This window comes from Vipera ursinii (assembly GCF_947247035.1).
Source record: "Vipera ursinii genome assembly, chromosome: 1".
NCBI classification, from domain to species: domain Eukaryota; kingdom Metazoa; phylum Chordata; class Lepidosauria; order Squamata; family Viperidae; genus Vipera; species Vipera ursinii.
In genome coordinates this window covers 238294800-238320137 of record NC_139512.1, presented here as the reverse complement: position 1 = coordinate 238320137, position 25338 = coordinate 238294800, and the positions used below count along the sequence as shown (strand labels likewise).

The 25338-nt window shown below is 36.3% G+C and overlaps 1 protein-coding gene across 1 annotated transcript in view; it reads left to right on the top strand.

Moving 5' to 3' along the window:
• Window positions 1-25338, top strand: part of PHIP (PHIP subunit of CUL4-Ring ligase complex) — an 88732-nt gene that overhangs the window by 11812 nt on the left and 51582 nt on the right. The window contains 11 exon segments of the mRNA XM_083376962.1: window positions 2046-2196; window positions 2282-2380; window positions 6756-6916; window positions 11042-11263; window positions 11935-12035; window positions 13637-13707; window positions 14348-14448; window positions 14538-14578; window positions 18311-18409; window positions 19102-19255; window positions 20131-20265. Coding sequence (XP_083233088.1) covers window positions 2046-2196; window positions 2282-2380; window positions 6756-6916; window positions 11042-11263; window positions 11935-12035; window positions 13637-13707; window positions 14348-14448; window positions 14538-14578; window positions 18311-18409; window positions 19102-19255; window positions 20131-20265 — 1335 coding nt within the window.

Here is a 25338-nt window from a genome sequence, read left to right as displayed (position 1 = left end):
ACACATTTTTTAAATTTTTATTTTTTACATAATTATTCACACAGGGATGCCATTTGTTAAAAGAATATCACACCAAATATTGCTCAATGTATATAACTGGTATGATGTTAAAAGGGAATGAGAGAGGAAAATACTTTTATACAACCAAATTCAGAGCTAAATTTTCTGAATACAGCTAAAATATAATTAAAATCTCTTGATTTTTAAAACTTGCATTTAGGGGAACGTTTTGCACTTGGGGTTTTGTACCAAGAACTAATGTTAAAATAAAAAGGGGGCATTGGATTTAAACCACTCATGAAAGCATTGACACTCACATTCCAGTATTAATGATACAAATTTTTGTTATTATATTGCAACATAACATATATATAAGAGGATGGTACAGGTATTGTGGCATCACAATGCACATTTCTTTTTACTTTTAACTCCTTGACTTGCTGCAATGCCTTGAATGAATGGACAACATCTATCATAACAATTCACAGAATTCTACTCTAAAGTAGTTACACTTTCACATGTAGGGAATTGTACAACTGAAATACATCCATTGAAATAAATTCATTTTGGGGAGGAGCACTTTTATAATATCTGCCGTTTTCATTGCTACTGAGTCTTTTATATATTTTTTACTACCCCAAGTTAGTAATTCCCTTAGTGTAATCATCTACCTCCCTTTCTTAACTGAAATTTAGGAAAATATGTTTCTACAGAAGAGGTAGATATGCCAACAGATATTGTCTAATTCTATCTAAAATACATAAAACTAATATATACTGTATAATTAATATTTTAGAACTTAAATGAAAGTGACTCAAAATCCTGGTTCCTTTGTAATTATGTTTTTATTCAAAGGGTACATTCATAATATATAAATTTTTTACAAATGTTATGCACCCAGAAACCAGGATTCACAGACCTTGTTCAGCCATAAAGACTCCCTTAAAAATCTCGCCTGTCTGAAATTTAATACAGTTTATCTGTAGAGAAGGAAGAAGTTTAATCAACAGATAAAACTTCATTCTGCTAAAAATCCCCTGCAATTTTATACTTTACTTTTTCAGAGAAAAGTTTTTTTAAAAAAGGATCTGTTGTTTTCCCATTCTAGATTACAGAGGGCAAAAATCTAATCTCAAATGGGCTTCTGAGTCAAAGGGAGAAACCTTCAATTTAATTACAGTAAAATTCTGCTTATTCACATTGGGTCTGATTTTTTTACCTGTATGTCTTCACATAAGAGAAATTTCACTTATTATAGTAACTATTAGAATATTATACTATGTGAGAAGTCTTATATTAATTTATTTACCTTTATAGCTTACACTTAAATAAGTATTCCTTGTGCACGTTGTCAAAAGGATGTAAACTGAATCTTGAACAGTGAGTTTAATTTTCAAAAAAACAATTTCTGAAATATTACAGAGAAAAAAGCAAGCACCCTTTTATTATGTAGGACTGTCATTAGTATAGTCTAATTACTTGGAATGTGTAGTAGAAACTAGGAACTTCATAGTTAAAATTCATGAGTTTCCATGAATACATTAGATTATTAGTAATTCTTTATGTCTTAACTCCAGTCCTTGTTGTGTAATAAAGAATTGGGACTGCTAATGTATCTGCACCATTTTATAAAGGTTATGCACATTCTTTTAATGATACAAATATTCCAGTTAATGTTATTCTGTATTAGATATTACTTCTGTAATGGTTAAAATGAAAACAATGTTATGATTTATGGACTGTTAAAATAATGGTTTTTAGCAAATTATTTATTTATTATATATGTATCTCAACTTTATTATTTTTACAAATAATTCAAGGCAGTGAACATTCAACACACCTCCCTCCTATTTTAACAACAACCGTGTGAGGTGGGTTGGACTGAGAGAGGGTGATTTAAATTTAGCGTATAGTTTGTTTCAGGATACAATGTTTTAAATTGTTCTTTCTGTAGGGTGTAAAAACAATGTCCTATGTGCCAAATGCACATCACTTTCAAAAGTGAGAGTAAAACATTATACCAATAATATTTGGTTTATTAACAGGTAAAATACTATAGACACTTGGCACCTGATCATCTTCTGCAAATATGCCATCGACTTGGACCTCTTCTAGAGCAAGAAATTCCTCAAAGTGTCCCAGGAGTTCAAACACTATTAGGAGCTGGAAGACAGTCTTTGCTCCGCACAAATAAAAGTATGAGTATGCAAACAAAAAATGGCTTGATCATCTTTTTCATTGTATGTTTTTATGCTTATATTTGTTTTTTATATTTAAATAGGTTGCAAACATGTTGTGTGGAAGGGGTCTGCTCTTGCTGCATTGCATTGTGGGAGGCCTCCAGAGTCACCAATAAATTATGGCAGTCCTCCAAGTATAGGTAAGAATGTTATTACATAATTGTAATAACTAATATTGGCAATGTAACACTAACTGTGACAATAGTTTTTGGCATGTACCTTCTGTGTAGGTTTCTTTTAAAAATGTGTATATTAAATCTGATTTTAGATTTTAAGAAACAGTATTGAGCAACTAGAACTGACAGGATATTTCTGATTGTATTTGGAAGCCTATCTGAAATAATTAGACAGCATACAGTAACTCTCATCCTCCCTCCCTCCCTCCCTCCCTCCCTCCCTCTCTCTTCCCCTCCCCCCCCTCTGTCTCATAGGGAGTTGAAATCTGGAATGTGGCTTCTTTAAATTTCTTAATAGCATAAATATGTCATTGGACATATATAAATATGTCATATTTATTGGACAAGCCTCCACCGCCCCATTCTCTCGGTGGAGACTTGCAGAGCTGCTGCCTTCGGCTGCTTTTCTTTCGGGGCATCAGCTGAGAGAAGGGGGCAGCAAAGGCTGGATCCCTCAAAAGAAAAGCAGCCGAAAGCAAGCTGAAACAAAGGGGGACTGCAAGAAGGGCGAGATCAGCGCTTTCGGCATTTGGGATGATCCGAGAGAGGGAGACTGTAAGGAGCGTGCGATCAGCGCAGGCTGAGAAACGTGGAATCTCGAGTCTTTGTTCCAAATGCAGAAAGCGCTGATCTCGCCCTTCTTGCAGTCTCCCTCTCTCGAGTCTTCATCCCAAATGCCGAAAGCAAGCTGAAACAAAGAGAGGGAGACTAAGAAGGGCGAGATCAGCGCGGGCTGAGAAACGCTGATCTCGTGTTCCTGGCAATCTCCCTCGATTTCCACTTGTGAAGTTTGGGGCTGGCCTTACGGAGTCGCCAGAGCTCCCGTTGGCCCAGGAGGACACATACACAGGGCCGCTGATCAGCTGATGACTCTGTTCCACCAGCCCCGACCTCCGCCGATGGGCTCCAGTCAGCGGTCGGGGCCAGCTGTTCAGAGTCACCAACAGTGGAGAGGAGTGGAGCGTGGGCCTGGAGCACCTCCATATCTCAGCAAGCACACTAAGCTGCCTGAAAAGCAGCCGCCACTGCCAACCTTTCTTTTTTTTCCGCCCGGCAGGCAGGCGTTGCTACTCCTGCCGCCAAAGACGCTCCAGTCTGAATAGCAGCCGCTGCTGGCGGAGCGATTGCTTGCTCCTTGGGGCTTGCTGCTGCCAGGGGGGCTGGCACGGGGATTTGTTTCTGTGGGGGAGGCGGAGGCTGACGGAGATGCGGCAGACCTCCAGCGTCGCCGCTGCCTCCACTGCTACTGTCGTTGACTTCCGCTACGGCCGAACCTGGGCAGCTTCCTCCACCCCCAGCAGTGGCATCCGGGGATTCTCAGGTTAAATCGGAACCAAGCAGCAAGTGAAAAAGTTAGCAGCAATAGCAGGAGTGGTTTTAATTGCCAAGCGTACCCATGGAAGTCAATGGAGGTGCTGCGGCTGGCCTTTTGAGTTGGTGATTGAATGAGAGCGAGAGAGAAACGTTTTTTGAACAGTGTGAGTGAATGAGAGCGTGAAAGAGGCTTTTTAGAGCAAAAGTGAGGGAATAAGAAAGCGAGAGAGAAGCTTTTGCAAACAAAACGTGTGAATGAGAGAGAAGCTTTTCCAAGTAAAGGCGAGTGAATGAGAGTGGAGGGGGTAGGGCGGCTGCATGTCTCCCCTTAGGTTCCACTGTTCTGTCAAGTCTGTTGTTTTGCGCGCGCGCGCGCATGCACACCCTTCTTTGCGGCTCCCAGTTTTTTCTTTTGTGAGGGTACCGGTTCTGAGTGGCTCTTTCACTGTTTCAGGTTGCCGACCCCTGCCTTAGGTATTGGAATACTGCTACCATGTGACCCCTAGTCCTTCTCTTCATTAAACTAGACATACCCAATTCCTGCAATCGTTCTTCATATGTTTTAGCCTTCAGTCCCCTTATCATCTTTGTTGCTCTTCTCTGCTCTCTTTCTAGAGCAGGGGTGTCAAACTGCCAACCCAACCCGCAAACGGGACACGTCATCCGGAAGCCACGCCTAGCCCATTGCCGACAATGGCAAAGTAGTCCCGATAGGTCTCGCAACGTCACGTGACGTCGCGAGTTTGACATGTCTGTTCTAGAGTCTCAACATCTTTTTTATGTCATGGCGACCAAAACTGAATGCAATGTTCCAAGTGTGGCCTTACCAGGCTTTATAAAGTAGTACTAACACTTCACATGATCTTGATTCTATTCCTCTGTTAATGTAGCCTACAATGCGTTGGCTTTTTTATAACACATAGCAACAGTTTATATTGTATGCCAGTATGGAATGTGTACAGAATACATTATGGTTATGAAATCAAATATGTTAATTGTTAATTGTGATGCTGCTGTTTGGAAAAGTGGAAATGTAAAAGATCATTTGCAAATGGGATATGCGAAAGGCCTTTTTCTACTGAAGAAACAAAATAATAAATAGCTGCAACCATTTTAGAGTATAACTTTCAAGAAATTATCAGAATAGATTGTCTTCAAATAGCTATTCCTTGCTTAAAACCATGAAATGCTTGATTTTTTAGGTTTTGGTAGTTTTTATTTGGTAAATAAAAAAGGTTTGATTTTGCTCTTTGTCCTGATAAGATATCAACAAGATATGATTATGATGCTTTGCTGCTGACAACAGAATCCAGAATAAATTGAGTGATATTCAAGCTTATATAATAAATAAAATATCTTGATTTGTTATTAATTATGCACTATTATTGATATAAATATCATTGGTCATATAGAAGAAATTGTAATAATATATCACTATGAAGTAACTTGGGATTCATGATTTAAAATATAATATGAACTAGCAGGTGGCACTTTTTGATATTTGTTTCTAACTTTACATTAGTAATTAAAAAAAGCAGGAGGAAATAGCTTCATTTGTTTTATCCCAGGATTATGTTAAATATGTTCAAAGAAGCAGAATTACACAAGGCATTAGAAAAATTAGATTATGATCTCAATACAGAGCTTAGATGTAATATAAAACATTGCTTTTTGTTGCTTTAACCAGGGATGCTTAAGGTAGGGCTGAATAGCTCACATGTGCTTGTTTATTAAACGAGTTTTGGTTTTACATGGCATGCAAGTAAATAATTAAAAAACATTTTTTATCTCCATTGACCAAAGTCCATAGTAATTAGAACGACATCATAAGTAGTAATAATCACTAAATCCTTAACAAATCAAAAGTGCCATATAGGTAGTCCTTAAGTTATGATTCTAATTGGGCTGCTAATAAGTGAGGATCCTTCACTCTAAGGCAAATATATTGGTCAGATGTGTGTGATTTTTCAAAGTGCAATTATTATTGTTGAGACCTATAAAGGTACTGTGTTTTCCCGAAAATAATCCCTATCCCAAAAATAAGCCCTAGATTTGGGGCGAGGTGCATGTCTAAAAATCAAGCTGGGGGGTGGTGGAGCTACCCCAAGCATACTGCACCTGCTTATCTTACTGGTAGGACCGCAGCACACAGGCCTTCCATGCCCTGAAACTTCTCATGCTGCATGGATCATCGTGCCGTTGCAGCTCCTCGTGGCAGAGGCTGCATGGTGCTTTGGGCTGTTGTCACCGGTTGTGGCAGGACTCCGTGCAGTGCTTTGGGCCTTTGCCGCTCCTCACGGCAGGACTCCTTACAGCGCTTCAGGCCATTGCTCCTCGTGGCAGGAGGCCACATGGTGCTTTGGGCCATTGCCGCTACTCACAGCAGAATGCTGTGTGGTGCTTCAGGCCATTTGCAGGAGGCTGCAAGGTGCTTCAGGCTGTTGCCAGCAGTCGCAGCAGGCTGCTGTGTGGCATCCTGTGACTGGTGGCGATGGCCCAAAGCATCATGTGGCCTCCTGCAAACGGCCCAAAATGCCGCATAGCCTCTTGCCGCGACCGGCGACAATGGCCCAAAACACCATGCAGCTTCCTGCAAATGGCCTCAAGTCCTGTGCAGACTACTGGCGGCACCAGCATGAAGCACTATGCAGCCTCCTGCCACAACCGTTGGCGCTGGCACAATGTGCCACATGGCATCCAGCTACAAGTGGCATCAAGCAGCCGCTGGAGAAGTCAGGCAGTGGCGCGACAGGTGTCGGGCGTGGGAGGCTTGGCTGCAGCGTTTCTATAGTAGGACATCCCCCCAAAATAAGACCTAGTGCCTCTTTTTGAGACAAAATATAAGAATGGGTCTTATTTTTTGGGAAACAGTATGTACTTATATATTTGTTATATTCTGATATAATAAAAACATATTTTAATTACATGAATTATGTATATGAATAACTGCTTAAATCTTCCTTGATATTGCTTAACAGATACATCTTTCTGAACATATATCTAAATGTATCAAATTTTTTTATAGCTGAAACTCTCTTTTCAAGAAAGCTTAATGGAAAATACAGACTGGAACATCTTATTCCAACTGCTGTGTATCAGCATATGAAAATGCATAAGCGAATTCTGGGACATTTGTCTTCGGTATATTGTGTAACGTTTGATCGGACTGGTAGACGGATATTCACAGTAAGTGCAGATTCATGAAACTATTTAAAAACATAGTTTTGCAGTGGAAGAGGAGTAAAGAGTGATGAGTACAAATTAACAAATAAAATGAAAGAAAAATAGATGTGTTGTTTGAGAAACCAACAGAAGGATGGAGAATATAATTGATGTGAATTAGTAGAATTGAAACAAATGTAAGGAAGGTTAGACTTAAGAACAAAAGGGTTGAAATAGACATAAGAGAATATGAATTGGTATCATCTAGTTATAGCTCTGTATGAAAATAGGAAGCCATAAGCTGATGAAAAGCACATGTATTGCAAATAATGACAATGGAAGAACTGGGATTAGTTTTGGTAAAAACACTGCAACTTTCTGATTGAATTATGATCCAGGAGAAAAAAATATGATTAATGGATATGAATGGATGTCACGGAATAAGGTGAAAGAGTACAGGAAAAAGTGATTGGGCTGTCCAGAGATCCAATAATGAACATAGAGGACGATGTTAAGCTTGTTCATGCAAAAGAATAATAATAAGAAAGGCTGATTTGATCTTTCATAATGAAAGATTGAAGAAAGGTTCTGAATTTCGAACAGACCATAATTTGGCAGTTTGAAACATGCATCTTGGGGCCGGGGGGGGGGGTAAGTATGGGAAGGGAAAAAAAGACCCCAGAGTGAAAGAAGAATGACTATAGGAAGAGAAAGCTTGAATCCTTTGTCCAACAACATTAGAAGATACATAAATCTCCCAACAGAATGTGTGGAAAGTGGATATTTTTATTTTATTTTTAATCCCATTTATATCCCGCCCTTCTCCAAAGACTCAGGGTGGCCTACAATCTAAGAAGCACAAATCAATGTGCTTAGCAATAGCCTTCATTCTATGTATATGCCTGCTTATTAGGGCTTTTGCCCCCCCCCAAGCGGCATTATTACAAAGTCAGCTTATTGCCCCCAACAATCTGGGTCCTCATTTTACCTACCTCGGAAGGATGGAAGGCTGAGTCAACCTTGAGCCTGGTGGGACTCGAACCTGCACTAATTGCAGGCAGCTGGTGTTACTTAAGGAGGCATTAGCCCACTGCTCCACCAAGGCTCCTCATAAAAGAGAGGAGGATGGGGAAGTTGCTTTAAAAGAATTATTTTGAATGCCATACGTATATGTGGAAGTATAAGAAAGAATGCTTAGTAAAAAAGTTGTGGATGAGGAAAAAGAAGAGAATGCTATAAAAATTAAGGATAAGGGATATTTTTTTTTAGAAAAAGAAGTATTCGCAACTAATCTACTCAAAGAAAGCCGGGAACAGGTAAGGTTAAAATAAGCAGTAAGAAAATTTGATGAAATTTGTTTCAGAAGCTAAAAAAGGAGCCTCTTTCCGAATGAAAGGAATTAAAAATAAAAGGGATTATTATTATTATTATTATTATTATTATTATTATTATCATCATCATCATCATCATCATCATCATCATCATCATCTAGGAGACCGCATGTTATTGTGGTCTCTGAGCTAATGTAATAGTTTGGCTGCCAAATTAGCAGCTCTTGTAGGAAACGCGAGCTTCCCAAGGTGTGCCACAGGGGACAAGCTGGCTTTGCACCAGAAAGAAAGATGAGTGGCTCTTCCTGCAGGGTCAGCCAAGCCCCTCTCCTTCCCTGGAGCTGCCTCGCAAATGGGCGCAACAACTGGGAAGATTCAGAGCCAGCAGGAATCTGCCTGCCTGCATGGAACATCAACTTGTCTCTCCACCAAAGTGGTTCCTATTGTATCTACTTGCATAGAACATGCTTTCAAATTGCTAAGCACATTGATTTGTGCTTAGATTGTAAGCCGCCCTGAGTCTTCGGAGAAGGGCGGGATATAAATGGGATTAAAAAAAAAATTGTTAGAGGGGACAGAAGCTGAGGCAAGTGATGGGAGCTCACCCCGCCATACAAATGCTAGGACCACTGGAGTAGAGACCATCTGCAGGGTTATTGAGTCACTGAGCCACTGTGCCTCTTTAATAAAAGGGATAAAATTTGGGATGGAAACGAAGTGAGGAAAGGTTAGAAGTGGTAGTTTAGGAAGTTTAATGTGAATTATAGTGTATTTGTTGACATCTGAGAAAAAAATATTATGAAAAGAAAAATGGTTTAAAATGTTAAGGCTGCCAGAAATAGGCAGGGGAATAAAAATGTTAAAATATAATATGTTTTGCTTATGAAGTTGTATGAAGATAATACAGGATTGTGCAGGTAATTAGATAAAGGTATATGTGTGATATTCTGTTGGTTATTTAATTAGGTGATGGACAATTGTATAAGAAACACTTTTAGTGACATTAGAAGTACATTGGTTAGGAATATCAGCATATGTCCACATTTCTATGCAAGTAAAACTGTGTTCTTGGCTCTGAACCTGAATGATTTACAATGAATGTTAATTAGATTATACAATGCAGCAAACTATATGGATTTGGTAATTCATGTATCAAAGACAAAGGTAATTGTGCGTGAGAGGAAAAAATAGAGTGAATATGTGACAAAAAGATAGAGCAGGTAAATCTGCCTCTGGGCAGTGTTTATTAAAGATAGGATAGAAGCTAGTTTGGCAGTACAAGCCATATCCAACGATAATGATTTTAATTTTAATTGTTGTGCTTCATTTTTATCTAATTATAAACTTCCTTGAATGCTTATAGAAGGAAGAAGACAGGATATAAATTTTATAATTAAATAACGAATTGCTGTTAATGCATACTGAATTGGGACAAACTGTGATGACTTTCTCCAAAAGGGTTTCTGTTAATAGCAGACATGAGAAATTTGGTATTTGCTTTCTGGGGGGGGGGGGAAATCCAGAGGAGTTTTGATTTGCTCTACAAATGAGATAGGAGGATTAGAAATACAGAAATTACAATATTTTTATTGACAATTTGAACTTACAAACAATATGTTCTGAAACTCAATGCATCCCATGGGTCTCGTTTCCTTTACCAATACTACCACTTCCTTTCTCTTCCTTGTCTGGGGAGAGACATAATAAGCTTGAACCATTTGCCTTGGATGGTTGAAGTAAATGATGGGGTTTATGGTAGCAGCTGAAGAGGCTTCCTGCCAGCCAGCATTTTCCTCTGAAGTAAATGAATGAGAGGAATGTTTGAAATGATTTTATTTTAATTTTTACCCAGTACCATTAAGATAAGTAAGCAACATTTTCAATAAAGAGCGAACATTAATGCTGAAAGAAACTGCTATTGGGCATAGTAGTGCTTTCCAGTGAAAGTTAGAATAAAAATGTACAGTCTGAAAAGACATTTTATTTTATTTATTTTATTTTAATCCCATTTATATCCCGCCCTTCTCCGAAGACTCAGGGCGGCTTACAATCTAAGCACAAATCAAATGTGCTTAGCAATAGCCTTCATTTTATGTATATGTCTGCTTATTATTAGGGCTTTCGCCCCCCCCAGCGGCATTATTACAAAGTCAGCTTATTGCCCCCAACAATCTGGGTCCTCATTTTACCTACCTTGGAAGGATGGAAGGCTGAGTCAACCTTGAGCCTGGTGGGATGCGAACCTGCAATAATTGCAGGCAGCTGGTGTTACTTAAGGAGGCATTAGCCCACTGCTCCACCAAGGCTCTTTGTTATTCTTTCTACTTATCTGTTAAGAATGTATAAATAATAGTGACGGGAAATCCTTGCCTTAACATAACAAGGAAAATTATTTCCAGTCCTTCTTGGACAGGGCATCTGACAATTAGCACAGTATTTGAAATTAACATTGTTGCTCTTCCTTAGTTTTTAGCATATATGTAATAGCTGTAACGAGGCAGGTCAGCTTTATATAAATGGCTTTGTCTTTTACTTCCGTGTAACTAGTTTTAAGAAAATCATAACACTTCAAGGTATTTAAAGTACTTAGATTCAAAGAACTGTAAGCAAATCACTTGATAACAGCAGACCTTTATGTGTTCTTTTGAATGCTCTCAAAAGCAAGAGAAAGGAGTAGTACATTGTGGAGTTTAAAACTATACAGTATACATTTCAAGTAATTTTTCTTTTCTTACCTAAAGGATTCCTTGGATCCGAGGGAGGATCTTATAGCCTAGCTAACCTTATAAATAAATTTTGATCATTAATCTGTTTATAGGGTTCTGATGATTGTCTTGTGAAAATCTGGGCAACAGATGATGGACGGTTGCTTGCTACTTTAAGAGGGCATGCAGCGGAAATATCAGACATGGCTGTTAATTATGAGAATACCATGATTGCTTCAGGGAGCTGTGACAAGATGATCAGAGTGTGGTGTCTTCGAACATGTGCTCCTTTGGCTGTTCTACAAGGACACAGTGCGTCTATAACATCTCTGCAGGTAAAATAGATGACAAGCCTTAAAATTTTGGAAGCAAAATGACCAATAAGGAAGTAAAACAGTTTATGCTTTTTCATGTACAGTACTATAATTAAGTATGTATTTTAATAAGGCAAGCATATCTTTGATATAGAAAGATAAATGCATTGTGGGGTCATTGGTGCTCTCTGAGCTTGCTTGTTTTCTTGCAGACGTTTCATTATCCTAACTAGGTAACATCATCCGTGCTGTTTGCTGTCGGTTTATATTCTGGTGCCTTGCCTGTCTGTGTGGGTGGAGGTGGTCTTACGGATTCTTTGGTCCAGCTGTTTACTAATGGCTCTTTGGCAGTTTCTTGATTGGGGTATTGCTTACTTGATTGTTGGTCTGAAGTTGACCTTGGAGTTAGATGCATTGTCTAGGCAAATTTATAATTGAATTACTTGTTTCGTTATTGGGAAAAAATAATACAAGGCAAAGTGTATGTATGATCATACGTAAAAAAAGGACTCTGCATGGGAGAGAGAACTATTGTAGCATTTTCTGACAGAGTGTCGCATTTGGTTCCAACTACTTTTCTATAGAAGTGGTAGTAAGGACATTTTAGTATATTCCAAATCACTTGATTACTCATTTCCTTGCTTACTATAAATCAAAGAATTACCTAACAGTTTTTTGTTTTTGTTTTGCAGTTTTCTCCCTTGTGCAGTGGCTCAAAACGATACTTGTCTTCAACCGGTGCAGATGGCACAATATGTTTTTGGTTGTGGGATGCTGGCACACTTAAAATCAAGTTAGTTTATATCTCCTATTCCTGTAAGATTACATATAGTATTTTGCAAAACTGTTCAAAAACTGCAAATGTTTTGTTTGCATTTTTATCAAAAACAGTACATTTGTGGGGGGTTTTGGTGAAAAAATAGGGGAGATATCTGAATTACAAGGTTAGGATTTATAAATGCAGTAGGCCATGCATTGATATTAGTAGTTGATATTGTATCAACTATTGTGTCATATTGGCTACTTCTGTGTCTTGGAAAATACACAGTGCACCTTAATTATTAGTAGGCTGTGGAGCACTTAAGGTATGGCATCAAAATATTCTTTGAAGGATGTAGCGTATGAATGCACCAATCACCAGCACCTTAAATCAGCTGCCTTTCCACTCCCACGTGTTCAAAGAGATCTGTCGCAGATTGAATCCTAAGCATTTTATAGCCTATTCTTTCTCCTGAAAACTTTAATTCTCTGCCAATCATTCAATATAGCTAGGTGGCAACGCCTATTTAACCTTGTTTGCTCTTGGAAAGGAAAGCAGAGTTGGATCTGATTAATATTTGTATAGACGATTGTCAGAAAAAAGCATAGTCTGTTGACTAGAAAGGGAAATCATATATTCTAGAAAAAAAGTATTGTAATTACTTCCATTTTGTTGCCAAGAAATATATGTGGATGTGTGCATGAAATAATTTTAATTCAGAGAAGACTAAGTGGAGAGCCATTAATTTTATAGCTTAAACTCTTTTCACTTTCTTGAAAATGGTGTCGTTGTGCAGTTTAAAAGTAATGTCAGCTGCATGACCATAAGGTTTAGTATAGGATGCATTCCTGCTCAGGATATATACTAATTATGAAATAAACTTAAGTTGAATGTAATTTAAATTTAAATCAGTATACTTTAGTTTTCCTATAATAGAGCACTGAAAGGGTGGGGTTGGATATATGTCTACAGGTATTCAGAAATATATAATAGATGAACATACCAGAATATAAAAAGGCTGCAATTCAATAATGCACACCTTTTGTGGGTGTGCAGTGTATATAGTTCAATATTTTTATTATATCCTGCAGAAGTCATGAAGTTTAGTTTGACTCAACAGGAATAAATCAAAATGTTAATGATGTAGATGATGTAGAACAGAAATTTCTTCCACTCATAAGATGTCTTTAAATCCAAACTATTTTATATACTGGCTTTTAGAGTGTCTCTCTCTCTCTCTCTCTCTCTCTCTGTGTGTGTGTGTGTGTGTGTGTGTGTGTTTGTTTGTGTGTGTGTGTTATTCACTTTCTCGTGAGAAATTTGCTCATATTTAGTTTAATCTTTTAATAATTACTGTTTAATTCAGTTATCATTTTACATTGCCTTAATATATTTAATCATATATTTTCAAATCTTTGCAGAACAGAACGTAGAACAGAAATTTTCTCCACTCATAAAATGTCTTTAAATCCAAACTATTTTATATACTGGCTTTTGATGTGTGTGCGTAATCATTCACTTTCTCTGAGAAATGTGCTCCTATTTAGTTTAATCTTTTAATAATTACTGTTTAATTCACTTGCCATTTTACATTGCCTTAATATATTTAATTATATATTTTCAAATCTTTGCAGTCCAAGGCCAACAAAGTTTACAGAACGGCCAAGACCTGGAGTCCAAATGATCTGCTCTTCATTTAGTGCTGGTAAATTGCACAATTCTCCTTCCCCAAACTAATTGTATTACTGGAGTATAATGAAAAATATTTATAATTCAAAAATGCCCACTATGATCTTATTCACGTTAACCACAAATGGCAGTATTCTTAACTGAATCCGTAGGCGCTTTACCTGCCTGTTTGATACATTTCTATCCTGCTTTTCTTTGGAGAGCTCAAGGTGACATACATAAATTCCTTCCACAGTTTTTCCACAACAATCCTATTTGGTAGGTTTGACCAAGAGAAATGCCCACCCATTGAGTTTTCACTTTGCCTTCTGCAGCACACTGGTTCTCAAATATATGGTGCCTATGAAAGGTTAGAAAGAATTATGTAATAGTGTCAGAGTCCATCTTGCTATCTTGAATTCTAATACTTAACTGAAACCCTGTTGTGTAATAAATATAATTTTTAGTCATGTTCCATTTCTTCATGGGAGAAGCACCCTGGAATACATTTAGGGAAATAGATGTATGATTGTGGTTGAGAGTCAGTGTGGTATACTGCTTGTTCGCAGTTTAGTGGAACTAATGTTAAAAGAACACATGGTATAAAATTATAGTACTATAGTAAATCTCCTTAGCAAATTGATAGTGATATTTCTTTCATGTTTGCTTTTCTTTAGGTGGAATGTTTCTGGCCACCGGAAGTACAGATCATATCATTAGGGTTTATTTCTTTGGATCAGGTCAGCCAGAGAAGATATCAGAGTTGGAGTTTCATACTGTAAATACCTTCTCTAAATTGTTTAGCTATTTGTTTGAAGTAAATTAATAACCTATAGTTATGTTGTTAATTTTTTCTTGTTCACATAGGACAAAGTGGACAGCATTCAGTTTTCTAATACTAGTAATCGGTAAGTAAATTACTTATATATTATACATGTTCTTCCACTATGTTTAGGAAAATTGTACTGTTACTTAGTTGTTAAAATTCAATGTGCTAGTTTAATTATCAAGTTTATTTTTTATCTAATTAGACATATGTTGAGCAATTTTTTTGATTTTGCATTCTGTAACATAGTTTATATTATATAGAACTTATTTCCCATTAAATGTACATGATGTTGTCCTTTAATTAATATTTGATAGCTTCAGTGTCTGATTTTGGTTGAATTACTTAAGTAGCCCAATATTTGTTTATGAGAAAGATACTTATAAGATACATATCACAATATACTTTGTTTCTGAAAGATCTTGTAAGAAAGTTTTCATTAATTCCATTGATACTTGTATGGATATGTAGGATTACGTCAGGCTTGAAAAGGTGCTTTGTTTTGAAAAAACTTCAATAAAAACACGCTATTAAAGCAGAAATCTGTTTTGAAGTAATACATCAAATAAGGTAGCTACAAAATGCTATGAAGATTTGAGATTTTCAGTACACCAGGACTTGCAGTAGGTACATAATACATTGTAACATCATTTCTTGATGTAAAGGATGCCAAGGGGATTTGAATGATTTGATGAGTTTTATCACATTGTTAAACCCTTGCTCTTCATTCAATTTTTCAGATTGCAATTTCTTTTCGGTGGCCTGTTAAAAATCCTAATTTTGCTATTTCTTGTGTTAATGGAATATTACACAGTTAGAAATTTAATTTAGCTCTCACTCTGAATATGGGTTGAAGGCTGTTCAACCTGGTTGGTCCATGCAATTGGATGAAGCTTTACTTAAATATTTAACGATTGGGCAAGGTTTATGTCTTATGGCAAGGAGGAAATGGATACTGGAGTAGCATCATCAAGCTTGCTGGAATGTTTACTCTTTGTTTTTTGAAGATTAGTGGTAACAATGCTACTTTCTCTGTTCTTCCTTTTTCCTCTTTGGATTAGCTATCTTTGTGAGATATTTTCATGATGCCTTTCTGCTAGAGCAGGGGTAGGCAACCTTGGCTCTTTTATGACATGTGGACCTCAACTCCCAGAATTCCTGAGTCGGCTGACTCGGGAATTCTGGGAGTTGAAGTCCACGCATCATAAAAGAGCCAAGGTTGCCTACCCCTGTGCTAGAATATTACTATTGAGCCATGATTGCATATATTAAGTATCACAGTGATGAAGGAATTTCCTCCCAAGAGGATACTTATAAAGCCAACTATCCAATGTTAGTAATAAAGGTAGTCCTTTGAGTCAGAATTTTCTATTGCTAAGTGAGACATTTGTCAAATAAGTTTTGCTACATTTTACTTCATTTTCTTGCTACCGTTGTTAAGTGAATCACTGCAGGTGTTAAGTTAGTAATACAGTTGTCAAGTGAATCTAGCTTCCCCATTGATTTTGCTTGTCAGAAGGCCGCAAAAGGTGAGCACATGACCCCAGGACACTGCAGCTATCATAAATATGAGTCAGTTGCCTGGTGTCTGAATTTTGATCACATGATCATGGGGATGCTGCAGTGGTCGCAAGTGTGAAAAATGATCATAAGTTACTTTTTTCAGTGCTGTTGTAACTTTGAACGGTCACTAAATGGTCTGTTTGTAAGTCGAGGACTACCTATAATAGCATAGTTTCTTATCCAACAGTGTCAAGTCTCTAGGAGGCTGAACACTATTTCAAGGTGATGGTCACTATTCGCTCTCATGCCAAGTGGTCACTTTCTCTCAGCCCAACTCAACTGACAGGATTATTATTGTGGCAAAAATAGGGGGAGAAAGGGGTATTATTGTGTGCTCACCACATTGAGTTATTTATGAAAATAAAAGGGCAGGAAATAAATGCTACTGCTAGAAATCAAGTGGAAAAGAATTTTTCACATTGTTTTTTTTGGAAAAGTTTGCTTTTAATCTGGAATTGGATATTTTCTGCATTGTTTCAGCACAATTTAAATTCTTTGCTGGACAATTTCCAAACAATTTATCTTAAAAGACGTCAGGGAATGTTTTCAAAATTTATTCCAGGAAAACCTGAAATATAGCAAGCCTATATATGGTACTTTGCCAAAAAATAAAAAAAAATAAAAAAATAAGGCAATGTGTTTTACTCTTTCCTCAATATATCTTTTCAATGAATATTTTCCCCCCAAACTGAATGTTAAGCAATTTGAATTGAATTGGTTTGCCTTCAAAACAGGTATCAAAAAATGCGGGTTTTTTTTTAATCCCATCTATATCCCGCCCTTCTCCGAAGACTCAGGGCGGCTTACAATCTAAGCACAAATCAAATGTGCTTAGCAATAGCCTTCATTCTATGTATATGCCTGCTTATTAGGGCTTTCGGCCCCATCTCAAGCGGCATTATTACAAAGTCAGCTTATTGCCCCCAACAATCTGGGTCCTCATTTTACCTACCTCGGAAGGATGGAAGGCTGAGTCAACCTTGAGCCTGGTGGGACTCGAACCTGCACTTATTGCAGGCAGCTGAATTTGAATTTGAATTTGAATTCATATCAAATCAGGTCCCATTTACATGGACCTATCAACATTTATCTCCATATAGAAAAAATTATATATTTTGTGAGTAAGATTTTTTTTTAAGTGGTTCATTCATGCTGTAGTTTTTGTTGGTGCACACATGCGTGCGTACACACACACACACGTATTTTAATATGACTATCATTTTTAAAAAAATGGGAAATGGAAATGATCTATGTGTGTGAAACATATTAAGAAACATATTAACTATGTGAATATGTAAAATTAAATTCAACTGTTATGTTTTTTTTCTGCTGGTTCTTATAAGTAGCAGGAATAGCAGTACAACATAAACATATTGATAGTAACATGTTCTGTTAAATATCTGCAAACTCTAGTGTTGATTAGATACTTGAATAAATAATAATACTCCAGACTAGAGTTTCAAGGTCACTAAGCACAGGACAATCAATCAATAGGCGAGAGTATTTCTGTATCAGTATTTCACAGCTTTAAAATGTCTTGTGTGTTACTTTCTCATTTCCAAAATCAAAACAATAATGGACATGATTTCTAGTGAAGTGTTTAATAACAGTGTAGGTTTATTTGGAGCAGGCAGTCTTTCAAGAACCTTGGTATCAAAGCCAGGATCTGAAAAGCTGCTGAGGGCTTTATGGGCCAATAACTGCACTTTGAAAAAGAAAGGAATGAAACCCAGTGATGATGATTAAGAATTGATCTTGAATTTTGTTGCTTGTAATTTTTCTGAACTAGCAGCAGTTTGGATGTAATTACTACTTATAAATTAAATTAAAAAACTTGTAGATGTTATCATTTAGTTAATTACCAAAGACCATATGTAGTTTAATATCCTTACGAATTTCATAAATGTTTTAAAAAATTTTTTAAAAATTGTAATATAGTACTTGGTTGCTTTTTATGTTTCTAAATTCTAGTGTACACAGACTCACTTGACTCATTTCCTGGTACTTGCCTTGTCTGTATTAACTGCTTTGATTTCCTACATTTCTTCCAAGAGTTTCACTACGCAGTGCCTTTTATTTTGGATATCCTTGTGTTTTAATCCCATTCATTTGGTTCCTAAAATTTATGAACCTGTAAATTAATTATATGGTCTAATATTGCTAGACTGCATTTTGGATTTCTACAATCAGTTTTAAATGTTTGCACGGGAAAACATACTATATGAGGATATATATTTTCTATTTTTTTTAGCTTTGTGAGTGGAAGTCGTGATGGAACAGCACGTATCTGGATGTTCAAGAGAAGGGAATGGAAGAGCATTTTACTGGATATGGCTACCCGTCCCTCAGGGTAAGTTTTTATATTTACCTACATATAATATAGTTATTGATGTTAAAGTAGAAATAATTTTGTGGTAAGGGAACAAGCTAGATGTCATGGTTCTGACAGACAGAGACAAATAAAGGAGAACTGCGAGGTTTGCAAATGGTTAAACAAATGGTTGTAAGTCGAGGACTACCTGTGATCATATCTACTGTTTGATAAATAGATGGACATTGTAAATACAATCCAAGGGTCCTTAAATAAAGAACATGTTAGGGATAAAACATGGATATGGGGGCTGTGGTCTCTCTGGTTAGTGGCATACTGTGTGATTAGAATTTTACTATTTCTTGCTCTTCTCTGAGAAGTAGTGCCTGTTGGCAGGCATGGAACCTATTGTTCTACAGTACCTCTATGAATGAATAAAAGTGCTAGCCTTGCTTAATTCTCTTTTTGGAATCTCTTGGGTAGCAGGGTACACTATTTACAAGTCATAAACCACGGCAGCAGAAAACTATAAACAGCTTCCCCACTTTGACCCACATGAACTAGTGGAACTTGCATAGTTATGGTGATTTTCCTGTCCATTGTATCTCATTCCTAATATTGATAGGCATGCTATAGTCATCCACTAAAACTTTTAAAATAATCTTTAACTATATGTTGGAAATTTTCTCATTGTTATAATGTTTCTGTGTTCTGTTACTTCTTTATTGTAGGCAAGCCCTACAAGGAGTAGAAGACAAAATCACAAAATTGAAAGTCACTATGGTGGCATGGGACCGTCATGACAACTCTGTTATTACTGCAGTTAATAACATGACTTTGAAAGTTTGGAATTCCTTCACTGGTCAACTTACTCATGTTTTACTGGTAACGAAACAATAGGATCAGTTACTTTCTGGAAATAGCTCTGTCTTCCTACAGTATTGATAATTGGTTAAAATTGAGGTGTTTTGGTTATATACTTAGTATAGAATTTAAATTTCAAAATATACAGTAAAATCTTTTTTAAAAACACGTAATACATTCTTGAGTTTTGCAGATATGATAATCTTAACAATTCAATGTATGTGTTTATGCATGAAAATAAACATTTTAAGATATTGTATATATTGGAGGCAAAAGCTAATTTACATGTAATGATAAACAAGCATTCTTTCAAATTCTAGTTTATTGTAGTCAAATAAACATGTTAATGTACACTGCTCATTTGATTCTTTTTGGTTGTTCTTGGCAGCAGGAATAATTATATGAATTGGGAAGCCTTGCAGGGGATGAGAATTTGAATCCTTAAACTGGAGGCCTGGTTTCAAATTCTGTCCTTTTACTAGAGAAACTGTTTAGGGAATTGTAGTTTACATAGTTATTCAACTATTGATAGATTTCTTCTGTTTGTTTAGACATTCCTGCTGGTAGGACAGCCAAAGTGGGGTAATATCAGGTTATAGTTGAGGATTCAAAGAACATTCTCTACTAGAAATCCTACTGTTTAATTATATTCTAGTAGTTCCAAAAGCTGAAGTTCCTACAGTTCTTGCTGGACTGAACAGCATTTTGTTGATCAAAATTTGTATATTGGAAGTAGCAAAATCCCACAATTGTTTTCTTCTATTCTTCAGTGCTGCATTATCCCTTCTTTGATTGATTAATTGATTGGATGGATGGATGGATATTTTTTGTTTTAGTAAATTGATTCAATGTCGTCAACTAAATTTTATTTCTAACTTTTAAAAAAATTATTCTAGGGTCATGAGGATGAAGTATTTGTACTTGAAAGTCACCCTTTTGATCCCAGGGTTCTCTTCTCTGCTGGTCATGATGGAAATGTTATAGTATGGGATTTGGCAAAGGGAACAAAAATTCGTTCTTACTTCAATATGGTAAATATATTATTTATATTAGTATGTTACCAAAGCTTGTTCTATCTGTTATTAATCTAATACAAAATGATAGAGTTGTGTGGTAAATGTTTAAGCATTCATAGTAAGCAAGTAAAAATGTAACTTATCTTATTACCCAAGTGATAAAGAGGAGCAGAATTAAATTTTATTCTTAGGATTACTATTATTAATAAATTGAGATGGAGCTCCTCTTTATCACTTGGGTAATAAGATATATGCAAGTAGATCAGAAAAGCTACCTCTAATTTTGTGTTTTCCCAAAATTTCCTGAATATCTGGAATGTGCAAAATGAGGAATAATGGCTTTAGATGATAGTATAGTACTTAAACTTTTGTGACAGCCCATCCTGTTATGTATATTTAACCCTCAGACTGTTCAGATCTAGTTTATAGCTTGGATTAAATGAGAACAAATGTAAAGATCCCTTGGGCCTTCAGAAAGAAATTGTGGAAAAAGTTGTGAAGCCCTCCCCCATCACTATGAGGAGCTTCATAGTTTCCCTTATTCACTGTGAAGATCTGAATAAAGTGTCTTCATTCAAGTTGTACATCAATCAGCAATGTTTATAATTAACCATAATTATAAGCAAAAGGAAACTACAATATATAATCAGAAAAGTACAGTTTATCACTTCACAACAACTCAGGCCCTTCAATTGTCTAAGGAAGTTGAATGGTTTGGCACCATTATATTCCAAAGAAAACAAAAGGTGGTGTAGAAATTGGATACAGAGTAAGCACATATTTTCCTGAGCCCATGCATTGGCTTTATAAGTTCAGGGAAATATGCAGTCTTTTGAAGGGTCGTTGACAGATACTGTGAGAGTGCTTACACCAGACCCATAGTGTCTTTGTTTACTTTAGATCCAAAGACTTTACACTTCTACTTTGGAATTTCATAGCCATGGTTTAGGTGGAACCAGAATATTATAAATTGTTTAGGTTTCCTATATTAGCAATTGCTTGTTCAAAGAATAAAGCAAATTAGTTCAATGTGCACATAAAAAAATAGTTCATGCTGTGGCTTATTAAGCTGGGATACAATAGACCAAAAGAATCATGTTCTATTTATCTAGAACAGTTTTACTTCTAATAGTTTTAATCCTGGGACATAAAGAATCAGAAATATGTTTCCCCTTTGTAGTTTGTACATATACTGCTTGTATCTTGATGAATTCCATATTTAAAAGAGTGTTGAAATGTTATCATTTTAAACTGTCCTTGGATAGTACACTATCTATTAATCAGAGCAAATGGGTTTTTGTAAATTGAGCAGAAGCTTCTGGTGCACAAGGTAACTCCTTATCTCATTGCTATTAACAAGAGTTTGCATTTTTCATTTTTTTCTTCACACACACACACACACACACACACACACACACACACACACACACACACACAGAGGCAAAATAGAAAAACGTTTTTAATCAAAGGATTTTGCTTTTACAGATTGTGGGTGTTATCATAAATTTGATCTAAATGTAGCAAACAGCAGTACAATTTATGGGAAGTCTTCCTTTAGACATGAACTATTCAACATTTTGATTGCTAATTAGTACTATTAGCACATTAATAAGGAAGCTTGTAGGACATCGCTTGCCCTTAAGGCTGTACTCCTATTTAATTTCCACATGAAGGGAAGGCCTGTTGCATTAAATATATTTACAGTAAGGATATCCTAATGAAAAGCTTGTATCCCAGTGCCTCATTGGTTATAATCATATGGCTTTCTTGGCAACAGTATGGATGTGGTTTCTGCTACTTTCTTTCCAGGATGTTTGTTTGCTTCCTAAATTGGTTTACAACTCCTGCATCATCTGTTAGTCTCTCCCATTAAATTAGTAGTGTTGGTAGGCTCTTGCTGCTTTCATCAGAATGACAAAAACAGTTCTGCAAGCACCACCCTTTTGAACATATGTCCACACAACACAAATAGAAAGTTAGCTTGCAGTGTGATACTGCTTACATTGCTCTGGCTCTAACCAGGCCTGACCCAGTTTTATCTTTCAAGCTGTAAAGTCAGCCAGATGTGCCAAGTAAACATGCATCGTCTTCAAATTGCAAATGTCATATGAAGTTAAACTTGTTAAACTGAGCAATCAAATGGATCTTCTGAGTATCACCTCAGTTAAAATAGGAACTCTGAAATATGAAATAGAAAAATGTTCTTAATGGTTTTTTCTTTGAATTCAGCACTGTGAATATAAATGTATTATAGAGGAGAAATATGTTTCATGAACTCATTTGGATTCAAATTTGCTTGTTTTTTAAATGTATCTTTAGAAGTAGATTCTTGAAAAAATCTACTGTTTTAAGAAATAGCAAGATGCTTAGAGTCAATACAGATAGGTAGAGTTTTGGAGAACACCACTACATAAAAATCTTGCCCTTATAATGTATAGCTATACATTTTACTTATGCTAGTGGCAATAGAATAGTACAAGTTGGCAATATTGCTTAAGAGACATCTTTATATTTTAATAACGGCTTTCCAATAAATTACTGCTATTATGAGCCCTAGCTTTTATTTTTAAAAATATGAACATTTCTTGCGCTCTTTACTACTGCTATATTTATAAACTTATTTCATTAGATCATATTATAATAAGAGTTTCTGAAATTTTAGTGTAGTAAGTCACTACTTTTTTAGAAAAATTAGTATAAAGTAAAAAAAATAGTTTAGGTCTAAGTATGTGGAATCCAGTCAATCTTATGAGACACGAGTAAGTTTCCTGCATGTAGACCTCTTTTCTTCTTTTGTGTGAATATGAGAATGAAACAAGAATTTTCTTGTTTCACGGATCGTTGTAGAAGAGAAGGAGCTTGTTGATATCTCAATTTTATTTTCTAAAAATAAAAAATCTATTTTCATGACTTTAAGAATCTTTCTAAGGTTTCTCCGTAAACAGTGTACTATTACTGAAAAGCTGCTCTTCCTGAACTTTATTCACCAATCAATTCAGATATAATGAAGTAATGAATTTGATAGAAGACAATTTCTTACATTATAACTTTTTAAATCTAGAGGATACTGAAAATTGCATTTTAGGGTTTTCAAAAAAAGCTAGCCAGTTTTATTTATATATTTTTTTTCATCCAAGAAATGTCTGGGTGCATATAATTTTAAGGGATGAGGGGAAAGGCCCTAAACTTCCCTTATTTTTCTGCATCTCTATTTCATATACTATATGCGAGTTATAATGGATATAAAAAGTCTTCACATCTGTGTTAAAATGCCAGGTTTTTGAGATGTAAAAAAAAAATTACTTCAGAATTTTTCTTCCTTTAACATAACATTGAAGCTTCACAATTCAATCGAATAATTGAAATCCTTTAAGGAGAACAATAGCAAAAAAATTGTACAATATCTTGTTTGCACAAGTGTGCACATCCTTAAATTAATACTTTGTTGAAGCACCTTTTGATTTTATGACAGCATCCAGTGTTCTGGGGTAGGAGCCTATCAGCATTCCACATATAGCCTTGGGAATCTTTGTCCACTCTTTCTTGCAAAAGTACTACATGTTACATTGTGAGAACATCTGTGCACAGCAGCCCTCTTCAGGTCACCCCACAGATTTTCAATTGAATTCAGGTCTGAGATTTGACTGAGCCATTCTAAAACTTTGATCTTCTTTTGGTGAAGCCATTCTTTGTTGATTTGGAGGTATGCTTTGGTTGTTGTGTTGAGGGTTGAAATTCCTCTTCAGCATTTTAGCAGAGGCCTAGATGTTTTGTGTTCAAATTGACTAATATTTGGAACCGTTCATAACTCCTTCCACCAATTTTCTCCAATTCCAGTGGAGAAAAGCAGCCCCAAAATATATTGCCACCACCATGCATCACTGTTGGTATGGTGTACTTTTGGTGAGGTGCAGTGTTGGTTACTATGCCAAGCATCCTTTTGGAATTATGGCCAAAAAGTTCAACCTTGGTCTTATCAGACCATAACACATTTTCTCACTTGTTTTTGTCAGACTTGATGTAGGTTTTTGCAAAATGTAATCAGGCTTGGATGTTTTCCTTTGTAAGAAAATACTTTCATCTTGCTACCCTACCATACAGCCCAGACATAAGAAGAATATGGGAGATTGTTGTCAGTACTTGCCAGAAATTCCTGCAGCTGCTGCAATGTTGCTGTAGGTCTCTTGGTAGCCTCTTGAACCAGTTTTTCTTATTTTTTTTCCCAATCAATTTTGGAGGGACATCTTGTTCTTGGTAATGTCACTGTTGTGCCACATTTTCTCTACTTGTTGATGACTGTCTTCACTTTGTTCCATGGTACCGTGTTTTCCCCCAAATCAGACCCACTTATATATATTTTTTTGCTTCCAAAAGAGGCATTAGATCTTATTTTCAGGGATGTCTTATTTTTTCCACTGTCTCACCTCGCGGTGGCAACACCAACAACCTCATCCAGCAGGAGCCCACGTGGCACCGCAAACAACCAGATGGAATGGGCAGGCGGCCAGCTGCACAAGCTTTTAACTAGGGCTTATTTTGAGGGTAGGGCTTATATTAGGCGCACATGTAAAATCAAGCTAGGGTTTATTTTCAAGATAGGTCATATTTTCAGGGAAACATGGTGTCAATGCTGCTAACATTGGATGTTCTTGCTTTGACAAAAGATGAAGCAGCTGTTTTATATTTCTACTTGTGTATCACTTTTAGAGTTAGAGTTAGATGAAGATGGGAGGGGGAAGGGAGAATATGTATGGAGGATTAGTTAGACAATAACAGCAGCAGAGCACTTTCAAGGTTGTACGTAATAAGAGGCAATAAGAATTGGCGGGTTAAGCTAAGGAGGGAAAACTTATCTTTCAAACTAATTGGAGAATGTGATTTATGACGGTTAACTAAAGGAGGGAACTATGCTTTAATATTGTGCTCAGGAGGGGAACCCAGATTTCGGCTTTAACCAAGTATTGCCGATGTTATGTAGCTCTATTAAAGACTTTTAAGCTAATCAATGCCTCAGAGTTCTTTGAGGAGTTTGTCCGTTGGAAGCTTGACATATGGTATATCAAATGTGTTGGAAAAAATTTTTTGTAT